The following is a 21,294-nucleotide window of genomic DNA, read 5'->3' as shown; positions in this document are numbered from 1 at the left end:
TCATAAATTTACTATAAACATTGATATTTAATGTACTACAGATATAAAAATTATAGGTCTAGAAGATTTAGCTAAATATGTTGCCATGAATAACTGCCCTAGGAATGTCATTTTTAGATGTTTTGGAAAATATTGCCTCAACTTAACATGTGGTACAGAAAAAAGTCAGTTAACTGAGGGTTTTATTAAAGATATTATGGAACTATAAATGTATATAAAACCTGTAACAATAAATTTGATACATTTTTAAGCACTAGTTAAATTTATCCTAGTTATAACTTTATTTACATCTGTGCTCCAATATTATTTCAATTTAGAATTACTGGAAGAATTTAGTCCAGTTGTTGAGAGACTTGGATTTGATGAAAATTTTGTGGATTTAACAGAAATGGTTGAGAAGAGACTACGGCAGCTGCAAAGTGACGAACTTTCTGCAGTGACCGTGTCAGGTCATGTATACAATAATCAGTGTGAGTGGGTTCTTATTCTACCTACTAACTGAAAGTACATACATTTCTTAATGTTCAGTGAGTTTGCTGTGTGATTCTGAAAGATTCATGACTTTTGTTGGAGGTATAGTTATATTTAGTCTGTAATCCGTCTAGGACAGCTAAAATTAGGTCTTGCTATTCTATAAGTATTAAAATTTTCATGACTTTTAATTTGCACAGAACATTGTTGCTGTTCATCTGCACAGAGTTTTTATCTGACAGTACATCTGCTCACATTTTAGAAAGCCATGCCCAGCTGGGCACAGTGGTGCATCCCTGTTGTCCCAGCTACTTGGGAGACTGAGCTGAGGGGATTGCTTGAACCCAGGAGTTTGAGTCCAGCCTAGGAAATAGAGCAAGATCCTATCTCTTCTATTTTTTTTTTTTTTTTTTTTTTTGAGACGGAGTTTTGCTTTTATTGCCCAGGCTGGAGTGCAATGGCATGATCTCGGCTCACCGCAACCTCCGTGTCCGAGGTTCAAGTGATTCTCCTGCCTCAGCCACTCGCGTAGCTGGGATTACAGGCATGCACTACCATGCCCAGCTAATTTTGTATTTTTAGTAGAGATGGGGTTTCTTTTTGTTGGTCAGGCTGGTCTCAAACTTCCCACCTCAGGTGATGCACCCGTCTCGGCCTCCCAAGGTGCTGGGATTACAGGTGTGAGCCACCATGCCTGGCTGATCCCATCTCTTAAAGAAACAAAAAGCCAAACCTCTTTAGGTCATTCTTAAGTTGCAAGAGTTGGCTTCTTAATATGCTTTTTGGAAAAAATTTTTGATTATCCTAATACAATATCTAAGCAGAATTTTCAGGTAGGTTAGATGGCTTTCGTATGTCTTTTACATGTTCCTTTCAATTCCTCTGAGACACTGAGATCCTCCTGTTGCTCTCTGACTTCCCAAGTTAACACTTTTGGAATGTTGTCCAGGCCTATCTGCCTGTGCTAGAATCTTCTCCAAGCTCTTATTTAATCCATTCAAATAATCTTTGCCAACTGTTAGCAAGAAAGCAGAATGGTTTATCTCCATGTATTAAGATATGAATGACTGATGGTATTTCCAGGGATATTTACATGCTGATTAAGCTTTCAGACATCTTAAGACTCTGCATGTGACTCCCTTATTACACCACATACAAGACAAGTTACTCTGCTTTTGTGTAAGATTTGTCTGACCCTTTTGCTCTTAAGCCTCCCGATGCATTTCCTCCTATCCTATTTTTTTGAGAACTAAACATAAGTTTGCAGAATAGTTCTCCACAGAAGAAAAGTGGTAGAGCTACAGTTTCTGGAATACGTGGAGCTTTTCATGTATCTTTTGTACTTGTGCTCATTTATAACTTACAAGGGCTAAGTAGCAAAGATATTTTAAATGTATTTCTATATAATTTTTAAAGCAAATTTAGATTTTATCGGTTAGAGTACATTATAGTTAGGTTTTATATCCCAAAAAGGAAATGTGCAATTATTGATTAATTCTTCCTCTTTCACAGAGATTTTATTAAAATCTTTTTCAAACCTAAAGAAAAGTTGACAGAATTGTACTACAAATACCCATTATGTTCTTTCTTCTAGATAAACCAGTTGTTACCATTTTGCCACATTTCCCTTATTCTCTCTGTGGATTGCTTGCTTGGTTGATGAGCTGTCTGAAAGTAATTGCAGTATTCCTGTGAAGCATGAAAGAGATTAGTCAAGAGAATAACAGGGTGGCAGTGGTCTCTTAGTCCATTGAGTGTTGCTTTAACAGAATACCTGAAAAATTGGGTAATTTATACAGTAAATTGCAGACATCCTGACATTTCATCTCTAAATACTTTTAGCGTGAGTCTCTTTGAGGTTCGGATGTTTTCATGTAATTCCAACACTGTTTTACATCTAAGACAAATTTATTTTTATATAATTTTCTTACACTTTTCATTAAAAAGTTCTAAAACTGTGTATAGGTTAGAGATTATTTTCAGTAGCATATACAGCTAGTGTGTGATTAGGATTTAGATGTTTAGAGCTATAATGTTAGCTTCTTGTTATGTAATAATACTTTCATGCTTACTTACAGGTAAATGTGAGTAAAAGTTTTACTCATGTCAGTAGGAATTTTTTTTATGAGATAAGTTTTTATAATGTGTTAATTATTAAGCACTTCTAGTATACAGTCACTATCACAGGCCCTTGGAATTTGCTTATTGAATTTGTTTACAGTATTCCTGTAAAGGATGAAAGAGATTAGTCAAGTGGATAACAGGATGGCAGTGGTCTCTTAGTCCGTTGAGTGTTGCTTTAACAGAATACCTGAAATTGGGTAATTTATGCAGAAGAAAAGGGTTATTTGGTTCATGATTCTCATGGCTGGATAAGTCAAAATTAGCCCTTTGCATCTGGTGAGGGCCTCAGGCTGTTTTTACTCATGGCGGAAGGCAAAGGGGAGCCAGTGTGTGCAGAGATCACATGGTGAGAGAGGAAGGAAGGACTGGGGGATGTGCCAGGCTCTTTGAACAGCCAGCTGTGTTCAGAGAAATTCACTCACCCCTGAGGGAGGGCATTAATCTGTTCATGAGAGATCCACCCCTGTGATCCCAACACTTCCCATTTGACCCCATCTTCAGCATTGGGGATCAAATTACAACATGAGGTTTGGAGGGGACAAACGTTGCAGCCATACCAGGTGGTGGTGGTGGTGGTAGTGGTGGTTGGATATAGACTAAGCCCTCTACCTTTTAAAAATTATTTTGTAAAGAAAAAAAGGTTTTTTCTTGTGACTTTTAATGGCATTTGTTGTTTTTAAAGCTATCAATCTGCATGACATCTTGCACATCAGACTACTTGTTGGATCTCAGATTGCAGCAGAGATGCGGGAAGCCATGTATAATCGGTTGGGGCTCACTGGCTGTGCTGGAGTGGCTTCTAATAAACTGTTGGCAAAATTGGTTTCTGGTGTCTTTAAACCAAATCAACAAACAGTCTTATTACCTGAAAGTTGTCAACATCTTATTCATAGTTTGAATCACATAAAGGAAATACCTGGTAAGACAAATATATTTGAAAAGTACATATAGGTTTTATTGTATTTCTTTAATTTTAGAAATTATAGATACAATGTAATTAATTCTTAGATGGGGTGTATGTGAGTTTGTGTGTGTGCACATATGTGTGTGTAATGTTTTCTGAAGCAAATTTGGATTAAGAAGTATGTGAAAGTACTTTTCTTATTTTATTTACTTTTGTATGGTTAGAATATGATCATAAAAGTTATAGCCTCGAAACATATGGCCCTTTATTTCCAGTCCTTGGGTCATACTCTTATACTGTACGTTGCCTCTGGAGAGGGAAGTTGATCTTTTACTAACTCTTTTTTGGGATTACATATAAAATATTAAGGCTACAATGGACTTTCCAAAACTTCTAGGCCAACTTCCTCGTTTTAAAGATGAGGAAACTGATTTCCTTAAGGAGTTCAGTGATCTATTTAGGTCATGGGGCAAGTTTGTATCTTTGAAGGTCAAATACCTAAGTTTTTATAGACCATCAATAATGGCTATGTTAAACTACGTTTTTATGGTATTGCTGGGGAATAAGATGTTATAAAAGAGTTCTGTGGAAGTGAATTTCTAATACAACTGAAACTTAGATGTCATACTTCACATTCTTAAGTGATACTTGTGTGTACTTGCCTTCCTTAGTATAGTATAACTATAATTTGGAGTTTTTTGGATGACTTTGGTTCTGCATTCTGAAGAACAATGTCAGGTTGTAATAAATTGAGAGCTGTGTACTAGTGCAAAGCATCTTTACTTGGCTTTACTTTTGAGTTCTTGGGTCTGTTTATTTTTTTATTTTATTATTTTTTGTAAAACAGGCTTTCTGCTTTCTCACTTATTGCCAAATTGCCAATCTTCTTTTATTTCTGCTGTGAAAAATCTGTCACTCTACCTTAGTAATTCCCCCTACACAGCCGTCTCTTCCAGCTTACTGCTTTTGCTGTGCAAGAAAACCAGATAACTGTTTAATTACAATTTTTAAATGAAAAGAATAAGGAGACACTAGATGGCCTGAGTATTTTCTCTTGTGAATAAAGTATGACTAAATTTTAGTGCAAGAACTTTGTGACAGTTTTGCCAGCAAGATTGTTTGTTTGCTTTCTGGCTCATAGTTGTATTCTGGTTGGTAAATATTGTTAGATGTGACTTATGGTTAAATGTGTGGAAGTGTATATAGCAATCAGTTAGGTTACCTAATATGTACACTTAATTAAATTGCTCTAGTGACAGCCTTTTGTACGTTAATAATCATGATTTCTGAATATTTCTGGAATATTACATAACAGGTTATAAAAACTTTATTTTAGTAAGACAGCATTTATTGGCTGCCTCTATGTTCATTTTATTACACTGCATTTTGTGAGGACTTCAAAGAGATGCATGTAATTCAGGAGCCTTGAGTGGAAGAACAGCAATCTGGTTTGCAATGGAGTTTGATCTTTGCAAAATACAGTAGTCCCCCATTATCTGCAGTTTCACTTTTCACAATTTCTGTTACCTTCAGTCAACTGAGGTCTGAAAATACTAGGGGATATTTTGAGAGAGAGGCAGAGACCACATTCATCTAACTTGTGTGTAGTACATTGTCATAATTGTTCTATTTTATTATTAGTTATTGTTAGTCTCGTACTGTGTCTAATTTGTAATTTAAACTATCATAGGTATATATGTAATGGCAAAAACAATACTGTATATACAGGGTTCGATACTGTCCATGGTTTCAGGCATCTGCTGAAGGTGGTAGAAAGTGTCCGCTGTGGGCCAGGCGCGGTGGCTCAAGCCTGTAATCCCAGCACTTTGGGAGGCTGAGGTGGGTGGATCACGAGGTCAAGAGATAGAGACCATCCTGGTCAACATGGTGAAACCCCGTCTCTACTAAAAATACAAAACATTAGCTGGGCATGGTGGCGCGTGCCTGTAATCCCAGCTACTCAGGAGGCTGAGGCAGGAGAATTGCCTGAACCCAGGAGGCGGAGGTTGCGGTGAGCCGAGATCGCGCCATTGCACTCCAGCCTGGATAACAAGAGCGAAACTCCGTCTCAAAAAAAAAAAAAAAAAAAAAGAAAGTGTCCGCTGTGGATAAGGGGGGACTACTGTATAAATTATGGAACTTAAAGATATGATTGATATATTTATAATTTAATTAGCTTTATTTTAAGCAGAAAAGCTACTTTAACATTGTATGCATTTCTTTTTATTTAGGTATTGGCTATAAAACTACCAAATGTCTTGAAGTTCTGGGTATCAGTAGTGTACATGATCTCCAAACCTTTTCATCCAAAATTTTAGAAAAAGAATTAGGAATTTCAGTTGCTCAGCGTATCCTGAAACTCAGTTTTGGAGAGGATAACTCCCCCGTGATACCCTCAGGACCACCTCAGGTATATGATGATATTTATTTTAATTAAGTACTGTTTATCACATCATTTGAGAGAAAGAGTTCTAGTTTTAGTACCATGTTCTTCTTATTCTAGTTTGCTTAGTATATGATCCTTTTCTTATTAGAAGGCTGATTTATTATTACTAGATTAGATTAATAAAGATTCTTAAATTGAATCTTAAGCAATGATATTTTGATATCTTGTTAGCTACTATGATTGAAGACAGTGCAACTTAATTTTAATAGCCTATAATGCATATATGAGGCAAATATTTTAATCTTTAAAAAATCTTGTTTTCAGAGTAGTCCAATGATTTAGCAAATGGGAAAGGTATAATCACCCAGTTAACATTGACTGATTTTTTTGCTATGGGACAAGCACTTTACTGAGTGCTTTAAATACGGTAGTCCATTTAACCTTCACAACAAACCATCAAGGTAGGTAGTACTGCTGTTTGTCCATTCTTTCTTATCTCTCCTCTTTCCTTACTTTTGTTCTCTCTCTGTCTCTTTCTCAAGATGAGGATACTATATTTCAGAAAGGTTAAATAACTTGTCCAAGGATAAACTTAGATTCAAGTCCTAGGTAATTAAGAGTCTTGCCATAATTATACTTGCTTGGAGTTGGCATTGGAGCTTTAGAGTTTTCTTAACTTTGAATTATTTTATATTAACTATTAATATAGTAATATTTTACATTAACTTCTTAGTGAATACAAGAACTTGCAGATAAAAAACAGTTAATATAAAAGTGACCTAAATGGTTCAAATGAAGGACAAGAGGTGTAAGTAAATATTGAATATTTATTTGACTATACACTGATAATTAGATATAGTTATTTGAGTTTGCATTTATCCTTATTTATGCTGCTTTGATAGTCCTTTAGTGAAGAAGATTCATTTAAAAAATGTTCATCAGAAATTGAAGCTAAGAAAAGGATTGAAGAACTACTTGCTAGTCTTCTAAACAGGTGATTTTCAAACCATCTTGCCAAGTCATCTTATGTATTCATTCTGTATACAGTGTATGGAAAGAATATTTGATGTTCCATCTTGGAACTGACTGATTATCTGAAGACTAAACAATGTAAAAATAATTTATTATGGGATTTTTCTGCATTACAAAGTATTGTAAAGATGGTAATAGGGGCTCTTACCAAATTTCATTCATCTACTTCCATTGGTCTTAATTCTAGTAACACTGTGGTTATACTATGGATCTAAAGCTGCGGATAGTTACCTAGATGGGTTTTATAGATAATTCTAACATTCCTAGACTTATTCTAGTCCTCCGGTGAGACGGAAGAAGTTTTAATTTTTCCCTGTGGCAATTGCAAAGGCTTTGCCCTCAACCTAGTAGTTACTTGCATTTCATTACGAAGAAGAAAATGCAAAGAGGAATAATGCTGTCATAATTCGAGAACTCCTGATATACAGCTGTATAAATTTGTGATTGTTGAGGATAGGAAAATATTAAAGTAACAGTGATGGAAGAAGCAGAAAAATCGTATCTCTTTTGCCTCTGACTGTAAAATATAATGGAGCCAAAGGAAAGAATGGCTAGCTGGGGCTGTGTGAGCAGACTGAGTGACTGCAGGTGTGTGCAGGGTTTCTGATCTGTATGTGAAGAGTATCGGCTGGGGTTATAAATATATGAGTGGCACAAGATAAACTGAAAAGGAAATTTAGTTTTGTGGTGCTCCTTGCCATTATACTTGTATTTCTCAATATTCCATATTCCACAGAAGAGTATTACCTGTTTTCCTCCCTTTTCTTTGTTTCTCCTTTTCTTGTTAGAAATTTCTCAAATTGTGGTTTTAGGGCTCTAACAGTTTAGAGTGCCTGTGCTTCTGTAATGATTCTAGGAGGACTAACTGTATCTAGAGAAAATGTTTTTTGGATGGCTGTAAGTCTGAGAAAACTGATGAAGTGAAATTTCCTCCACTTTGCTGTCACATGCAATGTGGCACTCATGTCTTGAGCAGAGCCATGCAGCTCATTTTTGGCTGCATGTATATGGGGCTGGCTGTATGACTCAGCTCCAGTGATATGACTCAGACTGGGCCTGTGAGTATGCTAGTGAAACTGGGTCATTTGCTTTGGCTAAATAGAAAACTACTCTGAAATGCGTAGCCTTTGGAGACAGTTCTTCACATAGATAAACCACAGGAAGTATAAGTTTTAGTTCTCATTTGAAGAGTCAGCACAGAAGTGAGACTAGGTGCTCTAAACCTGTGAAATACAAAACCTGTAAAATTAACCATTTGTCTGCATCTCTGCTTACCAGTTCCTTTTCTCCCACACCATGGGCCCTTATTTAAGTGACTGAATTATAACACCATCTAAGTGACTTGCAAAAAAAAAAAAAAAAAGGTGTGTGTGTGTGTGTGTATTTGTGTATAATTTTTTGTTTTTTCTAGAGTGTGTTATGATTAATACTATAGGTATGTAAGAAATGTAAAACCATATTAATTTTTAATCCATCCTCTAGGTCAGGCGTCCCCAAACTGCGGCCCCCTGAGGCCATTTATCCGGCCCCCCGCTGCACTTCAGGAAGGGGCACCTCTTTCATTGGTGGTCAGGGAGAGGAGCACAGTATGTGGCAGCCCTCCAACGGTCTGAGGGACAGTGAACTGGCCCCCTGTGTAAAAAGTTTGGGGACGCCTGCTCTAGGTACTAGTTTAAGATTGCTTGTGATATAGCCTTTTTCTAATGTGTCTTAGCATATCATACTCTTTGAATTGCATAATTAATAGAACAAGTTTAATTGGTAGATATTTAACCTATTAACCATTTAAGGTATTTTATTATCCTAGTTAAGCAGCCATCAAGAAGTTTTGTCATAAAGCAATAAGAGATGGAAAAAAATTATTTACTACAAAACTCTTTTATTTTTTATTTTTTTGTGATAGGGTCTTGCTCTGTCACCCAGGCTGGAATGCAGTAGTGCAGTCATGGCTCACTGCAGCCTCAACCTCCTGCACTCAAGAAATCCTCCCACTTCAGCATTCAGAGTAGCTGGGAAGGTGCCTGCTATCAAGCCTAATTTTTAAATTTTTGTAGGTGAGGTCTCGCTATGTTGGCCAGCCTGGTCTGAAACTCCTGTGCTCAAGTAAGTGATCTTCCCACCTCAGTTTCCCAAAGTGTTGGGATTACAGGTATGAACCACTGTGCCTGGCCTAAAACTGTTTTTTTCAGTTCAGAATCTTCAAGTTGAGTGTGTTTAACAATGTTCAATATTTGCATTTTGTGTTTGAGATTTGGTTTTATATGCATTGCCATGTGTATAAAAAGGAAAATGTTATCCTTTAATGACATTTATTTTTGCAGTAATTAGGTTTCATATTTCTTAAGTGAATTTGTCATATAATTAAAACTTTTGTTTCAATGCCAAAAGCAAGACATTTGGTTGAAACTTTTTAAAAACGCATGCACACATATTGTATATCATTTATATCTAAATATAGTATATGATTGATCTTTCAAGATATTGCTCTAATGAGCTATAATATAATGGTAGTAGTGATTATTCTTTAATAAGAGTAATTTCATTTTGTAAAAAAAAAAAACTTTTGTAATCTTATTTTGTAAGAAAAAGTTTGAAAAAAGGTTCTTTTGTTATTTTTCACTTACTTGCTTTTGTCAGTGAATGGTTCAGTTTTCTTAAACTTCCTGCTGATATTAATTTGTTGCCTTTTGGTTGGGCGCAGTGGCTCATGTCTGTAATCCCAGCATTTTGGGAGGCTGAGGCAGGGGATCACCTGAGGTCAGGAGTTCGAGACCAGCCTGGCCAACATGGCAAGACCTGCTCTCTAGTAAAAATACAAAAATTAGCTGGGTATGGTCATGTATGCCTGTAGTCCCAGCTGCTTAGGAGGCTGAGGTAAGAGAATTGCTTGAACCCGGTAGGTGGAGGTTGCAGTGAGCTGAGATTGTGTCACTGCACTCCGGCCAGGGTGACAGAGCAAGGCTCCATCTGAAAAATAAAAATAAAAAAATAAAAAAATGGTTGCTTTTAGTTTTATTTTGGATTTGGATTATAAAACAGCTTGTTATGGTTAAATCTTATATTTCTTCTATTTCTGACAGCACTCAATTCTGAGTGAGGCCTGAGAGCCTTACATGTAAACCTTCAGAGCTTTAGTGCATAGACTTTGTGGTGATTATTTGGATACTTAGGGACCGTGATTGCTTACTGTTTTGTTATCTACTATATGTATAATTGTTATAGTTAACAAAATCTGGCACCTTCAGATAAATGAGGTATTATGTAATCTAAAAAGTCTTTAGGTAATACTTTTTAAAATTCCTTATTTCCACTTTATTTTTAGAGTATGCCGAGATGGAAGGAAGCCTCATACGGTAAGATTAATAATCCGTCGGTATTCACCTGAGAAGCACTGTGGTCGTGAGAGTCGTCAGTGCCCTATTCCATCGCATGTAATTCAGAAGTTAGGGACAGGTATGGACTAATTTTCCAACAGTTTGATTAGCAGGTTGAACTCTTAAATAAGCCAACTTTGAATTAGAAATATGCTCCAAAAAAGGAGAGTCTTTACAGGGAATTAGCAAGCAATTAAATGCTTTTATTCTTTAAGGAATTTAAACCAGAAAACTTTATTGTTTTATTTTTATTTTTTTTTGTTTATTTTTTGAGGTCTTGCTCTGCATCAAGGCTGAAGTGCAGTAGTGCTGTTACAGCTCACTGCAACCCTTGTCTCCTAGGCTCAAGCAATTCTTCTGCCTCAGCCTCCTAAGTAGCTGGGACAGTAGGTACATGTCACCACACCTGGCTAATTTTTTTGATATTTAATATAGACTAGGTCTCAAACTCCTGAGCTCAAGCAGTCTTTCTGCCACAGCCTCCTAAAGTCCTGGGATTATGGGCATGAGCCACTGCACCTGGCCTTGTTTTTAAATGGATAATTAAGTAAAGAATCATTTGAGAATGTTTTCCGAGTTCAAAGAGGACAGAACTATGATAACTATATAGCATGAGATAACTTCTTTATGGGCATTTAGAGTGTTTCATTTTGGTGAACATTTAAGTGCAAGTCATTGAATGGGTATATGTATATGTTTTCATTTATCTTGGGTAGATTTCAAGGAGTGGGATTGCTGGATCATACAGTAATATGAACTGTTTAAGAAACTACCAACTTTTTTACAAAGTTCATGTAATAATTTACATTTTTATCAACAATATATGAAGGTTCCAGTTTTTCATATTTTTCCCAATATTTGTATTATCAGTCTCTTTGATTATAGTTGTTCTAGTGGTATGTAGTAGCATGGTTTTTCTTTTATGGATAGTGTTTTTGGTGTTATATGTAAAAATTATTTGCCTAACTCAAAGGTCGCAGATATTTTCTTTTATTTTCTGTTAGAAGTTTTATGGTTTTTAAGCTTCATGTTTAGGTCCATTTTGAGTTAATTTTTTATGTGTGATATATGGTAAGGGTCTTAGTTCTTTACTTTGCATATGGGTATCCAGTTGATCCAGCATCATTTGTGTAAGACTATTCTTCATCCACTGAATTACCATGGCATCTTTGTCAAAAATTAATTGACCATAAATATGAGTTTATTTCTTGACTTTCTTGATTCATTGGTCTTTCTTGATTCATTGTTTATCCTTATACCGATTCCACCCTGTGGTGGTCTTTGCTGCTCTGTTTATTTTTCTTCAGTGTTTTTTTTTCTATTCTTTCTTACAAAGTGGTTAATTTGTATTGAGCTGCGTTTAAGTTCTCTGATTCATCTGTTGTCTCATAACTCCTGTTGCACCTCTAGTGATTTGTTGGTTTTAGTTACTGTACTTTTTAACTCTAGAATTTCTCCCATCCAAGTAGTAGCCAGGCCTGACCCTGCTTTGCTTCCGAGATCCGACGAGTTTGGGCGCATTCAGGGTTGTATGGCTATAGACAACTGTAGAATTTCTATTTGTCTTTTGTTTGTATGTGTTGTTTTGTTTCTTTATCGAGATTCCTCTTTTTGGTAGTCATTATATTTTACTTTAATTCCTTAAACACGTTTGTCTTTAATCCTTTGGATATATCTATAGTAATGACTTTGAAGTCTTTGCTAAGTCCAACTCAAAGTCAATTTATGTTAACTGCTTTTTCCCCCAAATATGTACAGGAAAAGTATACATATTTGGGGGAAAAAGTGTACCAGAAACACTTTACTGTTTCTTTGCATGTTTTGATCTATTTTATTGAAAACTGGATCTCATAGACAATGTATTGTAGCAACTTTGGATTTAAAATTTTTTTCTGTAGGATTTTTTCTTTTTCTTTCCTGTTCTTTTGTTTAGGTAACTTGTCTGAATGTGATCTGCAGAATCTGTCTCCCCTGTGCTGTGTAGCCACTGATTTCTCTGCTGAGTTTTGTTTTTTTTTAATTCAAATTTGTATTTTTACATTGGCTTTCGGGGAAGTTGCCCATGTCTGTGTAGTTTCATGGTTAGCCAGTGATTGGCAAAGGTTTTGCTCAAACACTAGAGCCTGGAAGCCTTCTACCTCTGCCAGTGGATACATGCATGGGTTGGAGAGGACTCAGAAAATTTAGGCCATTTTCAAGTTTGCCTTATCTTTTATTTTCTGCTAAGCCCTCTTTATCTCCCCTTGATGTGCATGTGGCCCTTTTAATAAGGAGTGTATGGAGAGCTTGGGCCCTCTGTGGCCTTCTGGTTATGTGCATGTAGCCTCCTAATTGGCTAGGGTTGTAAGGGGAGCCTATGTAGTCCCTCTGTGGTTCTCTCATTTCCAGATCCCCTGGTGGAATTCCTGGCTGGTCCACTGTTCTTTCATTCACCCCAACCACCACTAAAGCCTAAGACCAGCAGAGCTTTAGGATTTCCCCATTCATTTCCTATCAAGTTTGCTAATTTTACTGGCAGCACTGCTAAGTGTGGGCTCTTTGCGCTCTGCCTCAAATCAGGTCTGGTCCCCTCTGGAAGTGAAGCTGCTGGCTTTTGCAGTCTTCACCCTGTACCAACTGAATGATATAAAGGGGCATTCAAACAGTCCCAGCCAATGAAGCTGCTGTCTCCTACTTTCTTAGCTAACATGGAGCAGCTGGTCATAAATCAGTACCTCTTGTTTTGTTTGCCTTTGATTCATTTCCAGATTTCCAACAAAATGATTGTTTTTGACAATGTTCAGTTTTATAGTAGCTTTTTGAGAGAGGATTTTCTGGCCATATCTCTGTACTATAACCAGAAGTCCCACATTTCAAATCTTTTGAAAACTTTTAACCACTTAGTATTAATGTTAAAATATCTTAATTTGGTATATATAATGTCAAGATGCCCAGTGATACTTATTTAGGATTTTAATTTCTTAATCTCAGCAATATTGAGTATATTATGCTCTTAATATTATTGTATTGTTTATTGTCTTCTTAAACATTTTATTTAGGAAATTATGATGTGATGACCCCAATGGTTGATTTACTGATGAAACTTTTTCGAAATATGGTGAATGTGAAGATGCCATTTCACCTTACTCTTCTAAGTGTGTGCTTCTGCAACCTTAAAGCACTAAATACTGCTAGAAAAGGGCCTATGGATTATTATTTAACGGCATCATCAACAACAGCTTCATACTCTGGAAAGCGCAGTTTTGTAAGTACACTCTTTTTTATTCAGTTTTCTAAGAATACTGTTATTGGAATTGTGTGGTTAAAAATTACAAATCTAAGTGCTTGTCTTTTTGATACAGTTTAAAGATTGTTTTGGGTGATATTGTTTAGGTGATTAACTTGTTTATAATATCTATCTTATTATGGTTGCTGGCCTTAAATATAGTGTGTTCTAAGAAGAAAACATAAGCATCACTGTATAAAAGACAGAACATTACAGAGGTTCTCTATTTTGGAATTGTTAAAACATTTTATAGTAGTCTATAAAAATATGGATTATCTCATAAGTATCAAAATATTTTTAGATATTAGAAGTCACATCTTTTCATCTTTTAGCAGCCACATAAGTTACCAATACCTTTCCCATGATTCTTTTGTTAAAGTATTTACATTTTCTTGGTTTTGAAAGAGTATTGAATTTTGATAGAATTATTGATAGAATTGACTACTGATTTTACAGTTGTAAAGTTAACAGTGGCAATAGAAAGACAGAGGACAGTCACATTTTCAGATGACTAAAACAAAACCCTTTTACGAATAGACAAACCTATTTAGTAAATGTGGGTTGCCTTAAAAAATTATTTTTTACTGAATTGTTCATGCCTATAGTTAACGTAAAATGCTTTTGTTTGTTTAGTCAGTATGATTTTAGTAACCTTTTTATTTCCATTTAAGTTCAAAGTGAGAACAGGACAGTGTATGAAAATAGTGAATTAATTCTCTTTTCAAATTACTTTTTTTCTGTGACCCTTTTTATTATATTTATTACATTTACAAAGGTGTTTTCTTTTTACATTTTAATTAATCTGTGAAATTGGAATTAAAAGTGCTCATTTACACTGGCATTAGAGAAGTAAATATAAGTGAAAGTGCCTTGTATGTATTTGTCAGACAATAGGTATTCAATAAATATAATAGCCCAAATCTTTTCTACTCCTTTTACTTTTTCAGAGTTAAATATTGTATTATGTTTACTGAGTTATATTTTACTATGTTTATATTTTTAAGATGATTAAACCTAGAGGAGACATTTAAATGAAAAACGATATAGAAAAATTATGCAAGTTATAATTGAATGTATCTTTAAATTTTTATTTTATATAAATATAAATTAGTACTGTAGCTTGATGATGTTGGGTTTTTGTTATAGGTTTTTCTTTCTTTTCTTTTTTTTTTTAAAGGTTACCCTTTAGGATAGTAATTTTTGGAAAATGAGCCCTTGATGTTGTATGTGTGTTTTTTGAAAAATACCCTTACGTGAATTGCTTTTCTAGGCCACTGTTCTTTTATTTATAGAATTGAAAGTTTGGGTACGTGATTGTTAAAATCTTCCCAGGTCTCCAAATGCATATTTACCTTTGTTTCAGTGATGTCTAGGAAGGAAACCTCTTCCTGGAATAGTGAGTAAAGATTCACACAACTGTGGTAGTAGATCTCTAGTTGTTTGAAAGTGGCCACAAAGAATTGAATTTATTGAGTAGGTTAGAAACATGTCAGGTAATAGCTACAGGTACACAGCAGCAGCAGGGATATCTAAATTAGTCTGTTATTCTTGTGTTCTAGAAAATGAAAGACACTCATATGGAAGATTTTCCCAAAGACAAAGAAACAAACCGCGATTTCCTACCACATGGAAGAGTTGAAAGTACAAGAACTAGGGAGTCTCTACTAGATACTAAAAGTTTTTCTGAAGAAAAAGACATTAATGAATTCTCACTCTGTTCACTTCCTGAAGGTGTTGACCAAGAAGTCTTTAAGCAGCTTCCAGTAGATATTCAAGAAGAAATCCTTTCTGGAAAATCTAGAGAAAAATTTCAAGGGAAAGAAAGTGTGAGTTGTCCATTACATGCTTCTAAAGGAGTATTGTCTTTCTTTTCTACAAAACAAATGCAAGATACTCCCATAAACCCTAAAAATCATTCATCCAGTAGCAAACAGGTGTCCTCTGTATCTCCTTGTGAACCGGGAACATCAGGCTTAAATAGAAGTAGTTCCTCTTATTTGTCTAGCCAAAAGGGTTATTCATATTATTTAGATAAGAGATTAAAAGATAAACAAATGAGTCAAGGACCTAAAGAGCCTCAAGGATTCCACTTTACAAATTCAAATCCTGCTGTGTCTGTTTGTCATTCATTTCCAAATTTGCGGAGTGAGCAGCTTTTCTCCAAAAACTATGCTACAGATAGCCATAAGCTAACAGTAGCGACAGACTCTCCTGAAGGACTTACAGAAAATAGAGAGCAAGGTTCTGTAGATGAGAAAATTACTTTCCCTTCTGACATTGATCCTCAAGTTTTCTATGAACTACCAGAAGTAGTACGAAAGGAACTTTTGGCAGAGTGGAAGAGAACAGGATCAGATTTCCACACTGGACATAAATAAGCATAATCAGCAAAAAGGTCTGAAAAGCAAGGGAATACCATTATTTTTGGATTAGTGGTTTATTAAGCTCTTCTATATTAAACACTAATAGATACTCAATAATGGAGTAAACTGTTCCAGATAAAGCAGGAATCGTTACAGGAAGTAAATTCTGGCACAAAGCATAAAAATATTTATAACAAAAAATAATGTAAAATACTCTCTTCTATGTCTAAAGCCATTTTATGTTGCTTTTCAATAAAAAGAATATCATGGTCAACAATATTTTTCATGAATTTGTGGGGAGATGTATATACTTGCATATGAAAAATAAATCATTGCAATGCTATGGTAAAGAACACATTTTTTTTTTTTTTTTTTTTCCTGAGCAATGTGGAATATCTCAAATTCAGCCTATTAGGATATAACCAAATAGGAAATCCTACTGCCAACTAACCTATTAAAAATATAGGTAGTTTTGACTAAAGTACTTCATTACATTTAGTATGTTGACTTTTAAAGTACCAAAGTAATTTATATTCAATTAATGCTTCTTTATACACCTAGAATGTACTAAAATAACCCAGCACACAAAGGCCATTCAATAAATGTTGAATGAATGAATGGTTGGGCTAGGGCCAGACTGAGGAGTTGAAGTGAGAAAAGTGTGTATGTTGTAGAGAACAGTGGTATAAGGAACTCTCCGTGCAAATAAATTAAGGGAAAGATGGACACCAGAAATGCAAGGTAATGGGCCTATAGAATACTGGTTAATGGAAGAAGTCCTTTGGTGGATGTCCTCTTTCTCCCATTGTTATTGGTGGATGTCCTCTTTCTCCCATTATTATTGTCTTCCTCTTTTGCCTGCCAAACTAGAAATTGGATACAAGATTGAGAACATAATTATATAATTTGCAAGACATGGAGGATATTTATAGAATATACTAAAGTATCCTTCAGAACTAATATGGGAGTATCCTGGTCTCATGTTTACAGTTTTTGCACATGTAATCTAAAGAAAAGACTTTAAAAATAAAGTACACAAATATGAACCAAAGAATAGCTTAAAAATACTTTATTCCAGGTCTGAAATTTGCTTTTCTTTTCTCTTTTTTTTTGGAGACAGAGTCTCACTCTCACCCAGGCTGGAGTGCAGTGGCGTGATCCCAGCTCACTGCAACCTGCACCTCCCAGGTTCAAGCAATTCTCCTGCCTCAGCCTTCTGAGTAGCTGGGATTACAGGCATGTGCTACCATGCCCAGAAAATCTTGGTATTTTTAGTAGAGATGAGGTTTCACCATGTTGGCCAGGCTGGTCTCAAACTCCTGACCTCAGGTGATCCTCTTCCTCAGCCTCCCAAAGTGCTGGGATTGGAGTTGTGAACCACCCTGCCCAGCCCCAGGTCTGAAATTTTAACTTAGTTTTGGATTCCTTGGAATTTGAAAATATGCTAAGACAAAGGATTTTAAATGGGTAGTTTGAGGTTATCAAGAACAATAACTTGGAGCAAGAACATGAGAAATTGTTCACCATGCAAATATTTAGTGCTCTGAATCAAGGAACATAGTATTTTTTACATGGAGTAGTCCAGCAAGGTAATTAAACTTATGAAAAGAATATATGACTTTTTGTAAATAAGTTTTCGAAACATTTTGTAATCCTTGTAATGATTTCAGGAACTTGGACAGCCAGAAGGGTCTTAAGAAAAAGTGGTTAAGAAGAGAAAGTAAATGGTTTTGGCCAGTTTAAAAAGAGAAGGTAAAATAGTTAAAAATATATTTTATGGATTGAGACTATAGGGGCTATGTCACAGTTATGCTACTTATTTTGTGGCTTTAAGTTAGTCTCAATATCTTTGGGCGTCAGAATCAACTTTTTAGGTGATGTTTTTTCTCTGTTTTTAAGATGATCTCCTTTTTTTTTTTTTGGTGTTCTACAGATTTACTGTAATATTTGAAAGTGTGAATTTCTTTTTATTCTTGGTATATACTGGCTTCTTCCTGTATCTTTTAATTCATGTTCTGTAAAATTCTCCATTAGCTCTTCAAATATTTCTTCTCCATTCTAGGACTATATACAAATGATAGACTTTCTTACCGTATTTTTCATGTCTCTTAATTTCTCATATTAAAATCTTGTTTCTCTTTACTGCGTTTCAGGTAGTTTCATCAGCTCTGTCTTTCTGTTTACTAATTCATTTTTCAGCAGCATCTCACCTGCTATTTAAAACAAGAACGATGATTTTAATTTCAATAAATATATTTTTCATTTGATTCTTTTTAACTTCCTGTTTACTCATTACAGTCCCTTGTAAGTCTATTTCTAATTTTTAAAAAATCAAATATTTTATATTTTTGATAATTTCAATATTTTAAGTCTTTACAAGTCTAAATTTAAGGTTATTATTGCATACTATTGTGACATTTCCTTGAGTATGTGTTAATCTGCGAGAAGACAGAGGGCATAAATTGTGTATATTTTCCTTCAGTATGATTTGAGTTCGTTGCTTCTTTGGATCTTCGGATGAGGTGGTACAAACTGCTTGGCATACTCCCTTCACCTTTGAGGATCCTGATTGAATGACTGTAAGTTTTAGCTCCTTGACCCTTACAACTAGCCTAAGGTTTTGTGTCTGCAGGTCAATTGCAAACTAACAGGCAAATGCTGTTATCTGCCCTCAGGGATAAACCCCATCTTTTAAGCTTGCTTCTTGCTTGATGCTTTCTGCTGCTTTCTTGCATTTGTTTCAGCTCAAGTTTTTTTGTTTGTTTGTTTTGTTTTTCTGTTCCTGTCTTAAGTGTAGAGGGTTTTAATTTTTTCTGTTTTTGTCTTGGTATAGTGTAGAAGGAGTTTCTGTCTTGAATGTGGGCCTGGAGATTTCCTTTATATAAACAAACCAACAATGAATTAAGAGGTCTGTTTTCTCCAAGATCTAGTGTTTTGTACTGGGAGTAATTTTTTTTAAAAGTTTGTAGTGCCAAAGTACAAATTTATTTGGATTTATTTTTGCCATTTTATTTTGTACTTTTTTTTCCCCACTGTATAAGGTTTATTGGGGGTTTTAGTTGGTGTAACGCTTAGATAGTTGGTTGCATTGTTTATATGTAGATCTTTTTACATTGTATGGTAATGTACACTACTTATATATGTAGTTCACAAAATAAGATCCTTTGGAACAAGACATGCGATATTGGATCTATACACTGAATGCCAGGATGTGACTGACTGGGAAAAAATGTTAAACTAGGCATGTTCAGCGAAGGAGCCAGGAAGTTACATAACAGATGAACATCTCTCTGGCTCAAGGGGCAACTGCAGCATGTGCAGCATTGGCAGTGGTGCCTCAGAGGTGGCAGAACTATTTCACACTAACCAGTTTAGGACTACACAAGATTACCATCATCCAGCATCAGGATATAGCTGTAGGATTTTACAAACCATTCCTATTTCTAACTTAAGGAATTGATGTTTGTCCCAGTACATCTTAAAATATGACTGCTTTAATCGCAGATCAGATAAAAAGAACAACATACACAACCTCCAGCTAAAATCCTGTTGTAGCCTAGACAGTGAAATGGTGTGACATCAGAAGACTTTAAAATTGCAGCTCTTTTGGATCCCCCAAAGTGTATCCGCACTCTTCTTCAAGCGGGCCTCTTCCTCAGGAGTCAGAGTCACCTTCACAATGTCTGAGATTCCATTCTGTCCCAAAATGCAAGGAACACTAAGGAAAACGTCATCTTTTATTCTATAGAGACCCTTAATCATGGTGGAAACTGGGTGCACCCACCTAAGATTGTTCATTGTACTCTCTGCCAAGTCTGCCACAGAGAGTCCAATGGCCCAGGATGTCTGGCCTTTGAGTTTGATCACCTCGTAAGCACTCTCAACCACCTGCTTGTGAACCTCTTTCCACTGTTCTTATCTGTATCAGTCCCTAAATCTGGGTGCAGAGTCTTCAGGGAGACACCAGCAACATTCACTCCACTCCATATAGGCACACTGGAATCTCCATGTTCCCCAAGGACCCACCCATGACAGCTTAATGGGTGAACTCCCAGCCTTTCCCCCATCAGGTAACGGAATCCGGCTGAATCTAGATTGCAGCCACTTCCAATAACACGGTTTTTGGGAAAGCCACTTATCTTCCAAGCGACATAGGTCAAGATATCCACTGGATTTGAAACAATAAGCAACTTGCATTTCGGGCTGTATTTTACAATATTAGGAATGATGAATTTAAAGATGTTCATGTTACGCTGGACCAAATTAAGACGGCTTTCTCCCTTCTGCTGATGTGCCCCAGCCATAATAATGACCAGCTTGGAGTTTGCAGTTACGTTATAGTCTTTGCTAGAGACAATCTTTGGTGTTTTAAGGAAAAGGCTGCCATGTTGGAGATCCATCATCTCTCCCTTCAATTTGTGTTCAATGACATCAACAAGAGCAAGTTCATCTGCCAAGTCCTTAAGATACTGATGGCACAGGCCATGCCAACAGCACCAACCCCAACAACTGTAATCTTATTCTGGGGGGGGTCTGTTCTTCCTTTAGAAGATTATGAATCAGCTGATCCTTGAGAGTTGCCATTTTGGACTTGGAACCAAAAGGAAACAGGAATGCGCATCAGGCGGGCGTCGGGGGCGCACAGCAGTGGAATCTGGACTCGGCAGCAGCTGCTCCAGCACCTGTACTATATTTCTTTTCTTTTTTTTTTTTTTTTTGAGACAGAGTTTCGCTCTTGTTACCCAGGCTGGAGTGCAATGGTGCCATCTCAGCTTACCTCAACCTCCACCTCCTGGGTTCAGGCAATTCTCCTGCCTCAGCCTCCTGAGTAGCTGGGATTACAGGCACGTGCCACCATGCCCAGCTAATTTTTTGTATTTTTAGTAGAGACGGGGTTTCACCATGTTGACCAGGATGGTCTCGATCTCTTGACCTCGTGATCCACCTGCCTCGGCCTCCCAAAGTGCTGGGATTACAGGCTTGAGCCACTGCGCCGGGCCTGTACTATGTTTCTTAAGGCAGCAAACGACATTGCCATGTATGTACCTATGCAACACTCTTACATGTTCTTCACATGTACCCCAAAACCTAATAGGCAATCAAATATATGTTAAAAAATTTTAAATATAAAGACAAATGTGTTAAAAGTAACGGATTGAATAAAAGACACTAGTCTTAACAATCGAAAGCTCTGTAATAGTTTTCAACAGGAAAACTGCTTGTTAGAGCAAAGGAATTTTTTTTAAATTGCGTTTTAGGTTTTGGGGTACATGTGAAGAACCTGCAAGATTGTTGCATAGGTACACACATGGCAGTGTGATTGGCTGCCTTCCTCCCCATCACCTGTATCTGGCATTTCTCCCCATGCTATCTCT

General features: G+C 36.1%; 1 protein-coding gene and 1 pseudogene across 7 annotated transcripts in view; one reads left to right on the top strand and one right to left on the bottom strand.

Annotated features, from left to right (window-relative positions):
• The window catches only part of POLI (DNA polymerase iota), a 40,150-nt gene that overhangs the window by 8,366 nt on the left and 10,490 nt on the right, over positions 1 to 21,294 (top strand). For 4 of the 6 annotated variants that reach the window (XM_003926058.3, XM_010336796.2, XM_010336800.2 and 1 more), the window contains 7 exons: positions 318 to 470; positions 3,278 to 3,514; positions 5,731 to 5,909; positions 6,788 to 6,879; positions 10,240 to 10,370; positions 13,330 to 13,535; positions 15,116 to 16,262. In XM_003926058.3, coding sequence (XP_003926107.2) covers positions 318 to 470; positions 3,278 to 3,514; positions 5,731 to 5,909; positions 6,788 to 6,879; positions 10,240 to 10,370; positions 13,330 to 13,535; positions 15,116 to 15,934 — 1,817 coding nt within the window. In that variant the 3' untranslated portion in view covers positions 15,935 to 16,262. Of the gene's footprint in view, positions 1 to 317; positions 471 to 3,277; positions 3,515 to 5,730; positions 5,910 to 6,787; positions 6,880 to 10,239; positions 10,375 to 13,329; positions 13,536 to 15,115; positions 16,263 to 21,294 lie in introns of those variants that run through there. The other 2 variants (XM_074383412.1, XM_039463733.2) reach the window with 2 other exon arrangements.
• On the bottom strand, positions 18,402 to 20,578 carry LOC101029436 (L-lactate dehydrogenase A chain-like; annotated as a pseudogene). The gene has a single exon (XR_012513091.1). The product of XR_012513091.1 is annotated as an L-lactate dehydrogenase A chain-like (transcript).

This window comes from Saimiri boliviensis, chromosome 13 (assembly GCF_048565385.1).
Source record: "Saimiri boliviensis isolate mSaiBol1 chromosome 13, mSaiBol1.pri, whole genome shotgun sequence".
NCBI lineage: Eukaryota > Metazoa > Chordata > Mammalia > Primates > Cebidae > Saimiri > Saimiri boliviensis.
The sequence above is the reverse complement of the archived record's forward strand: the minus strand, read 5'-3'. Positions and strand labels throughout refer to the sequence as shown.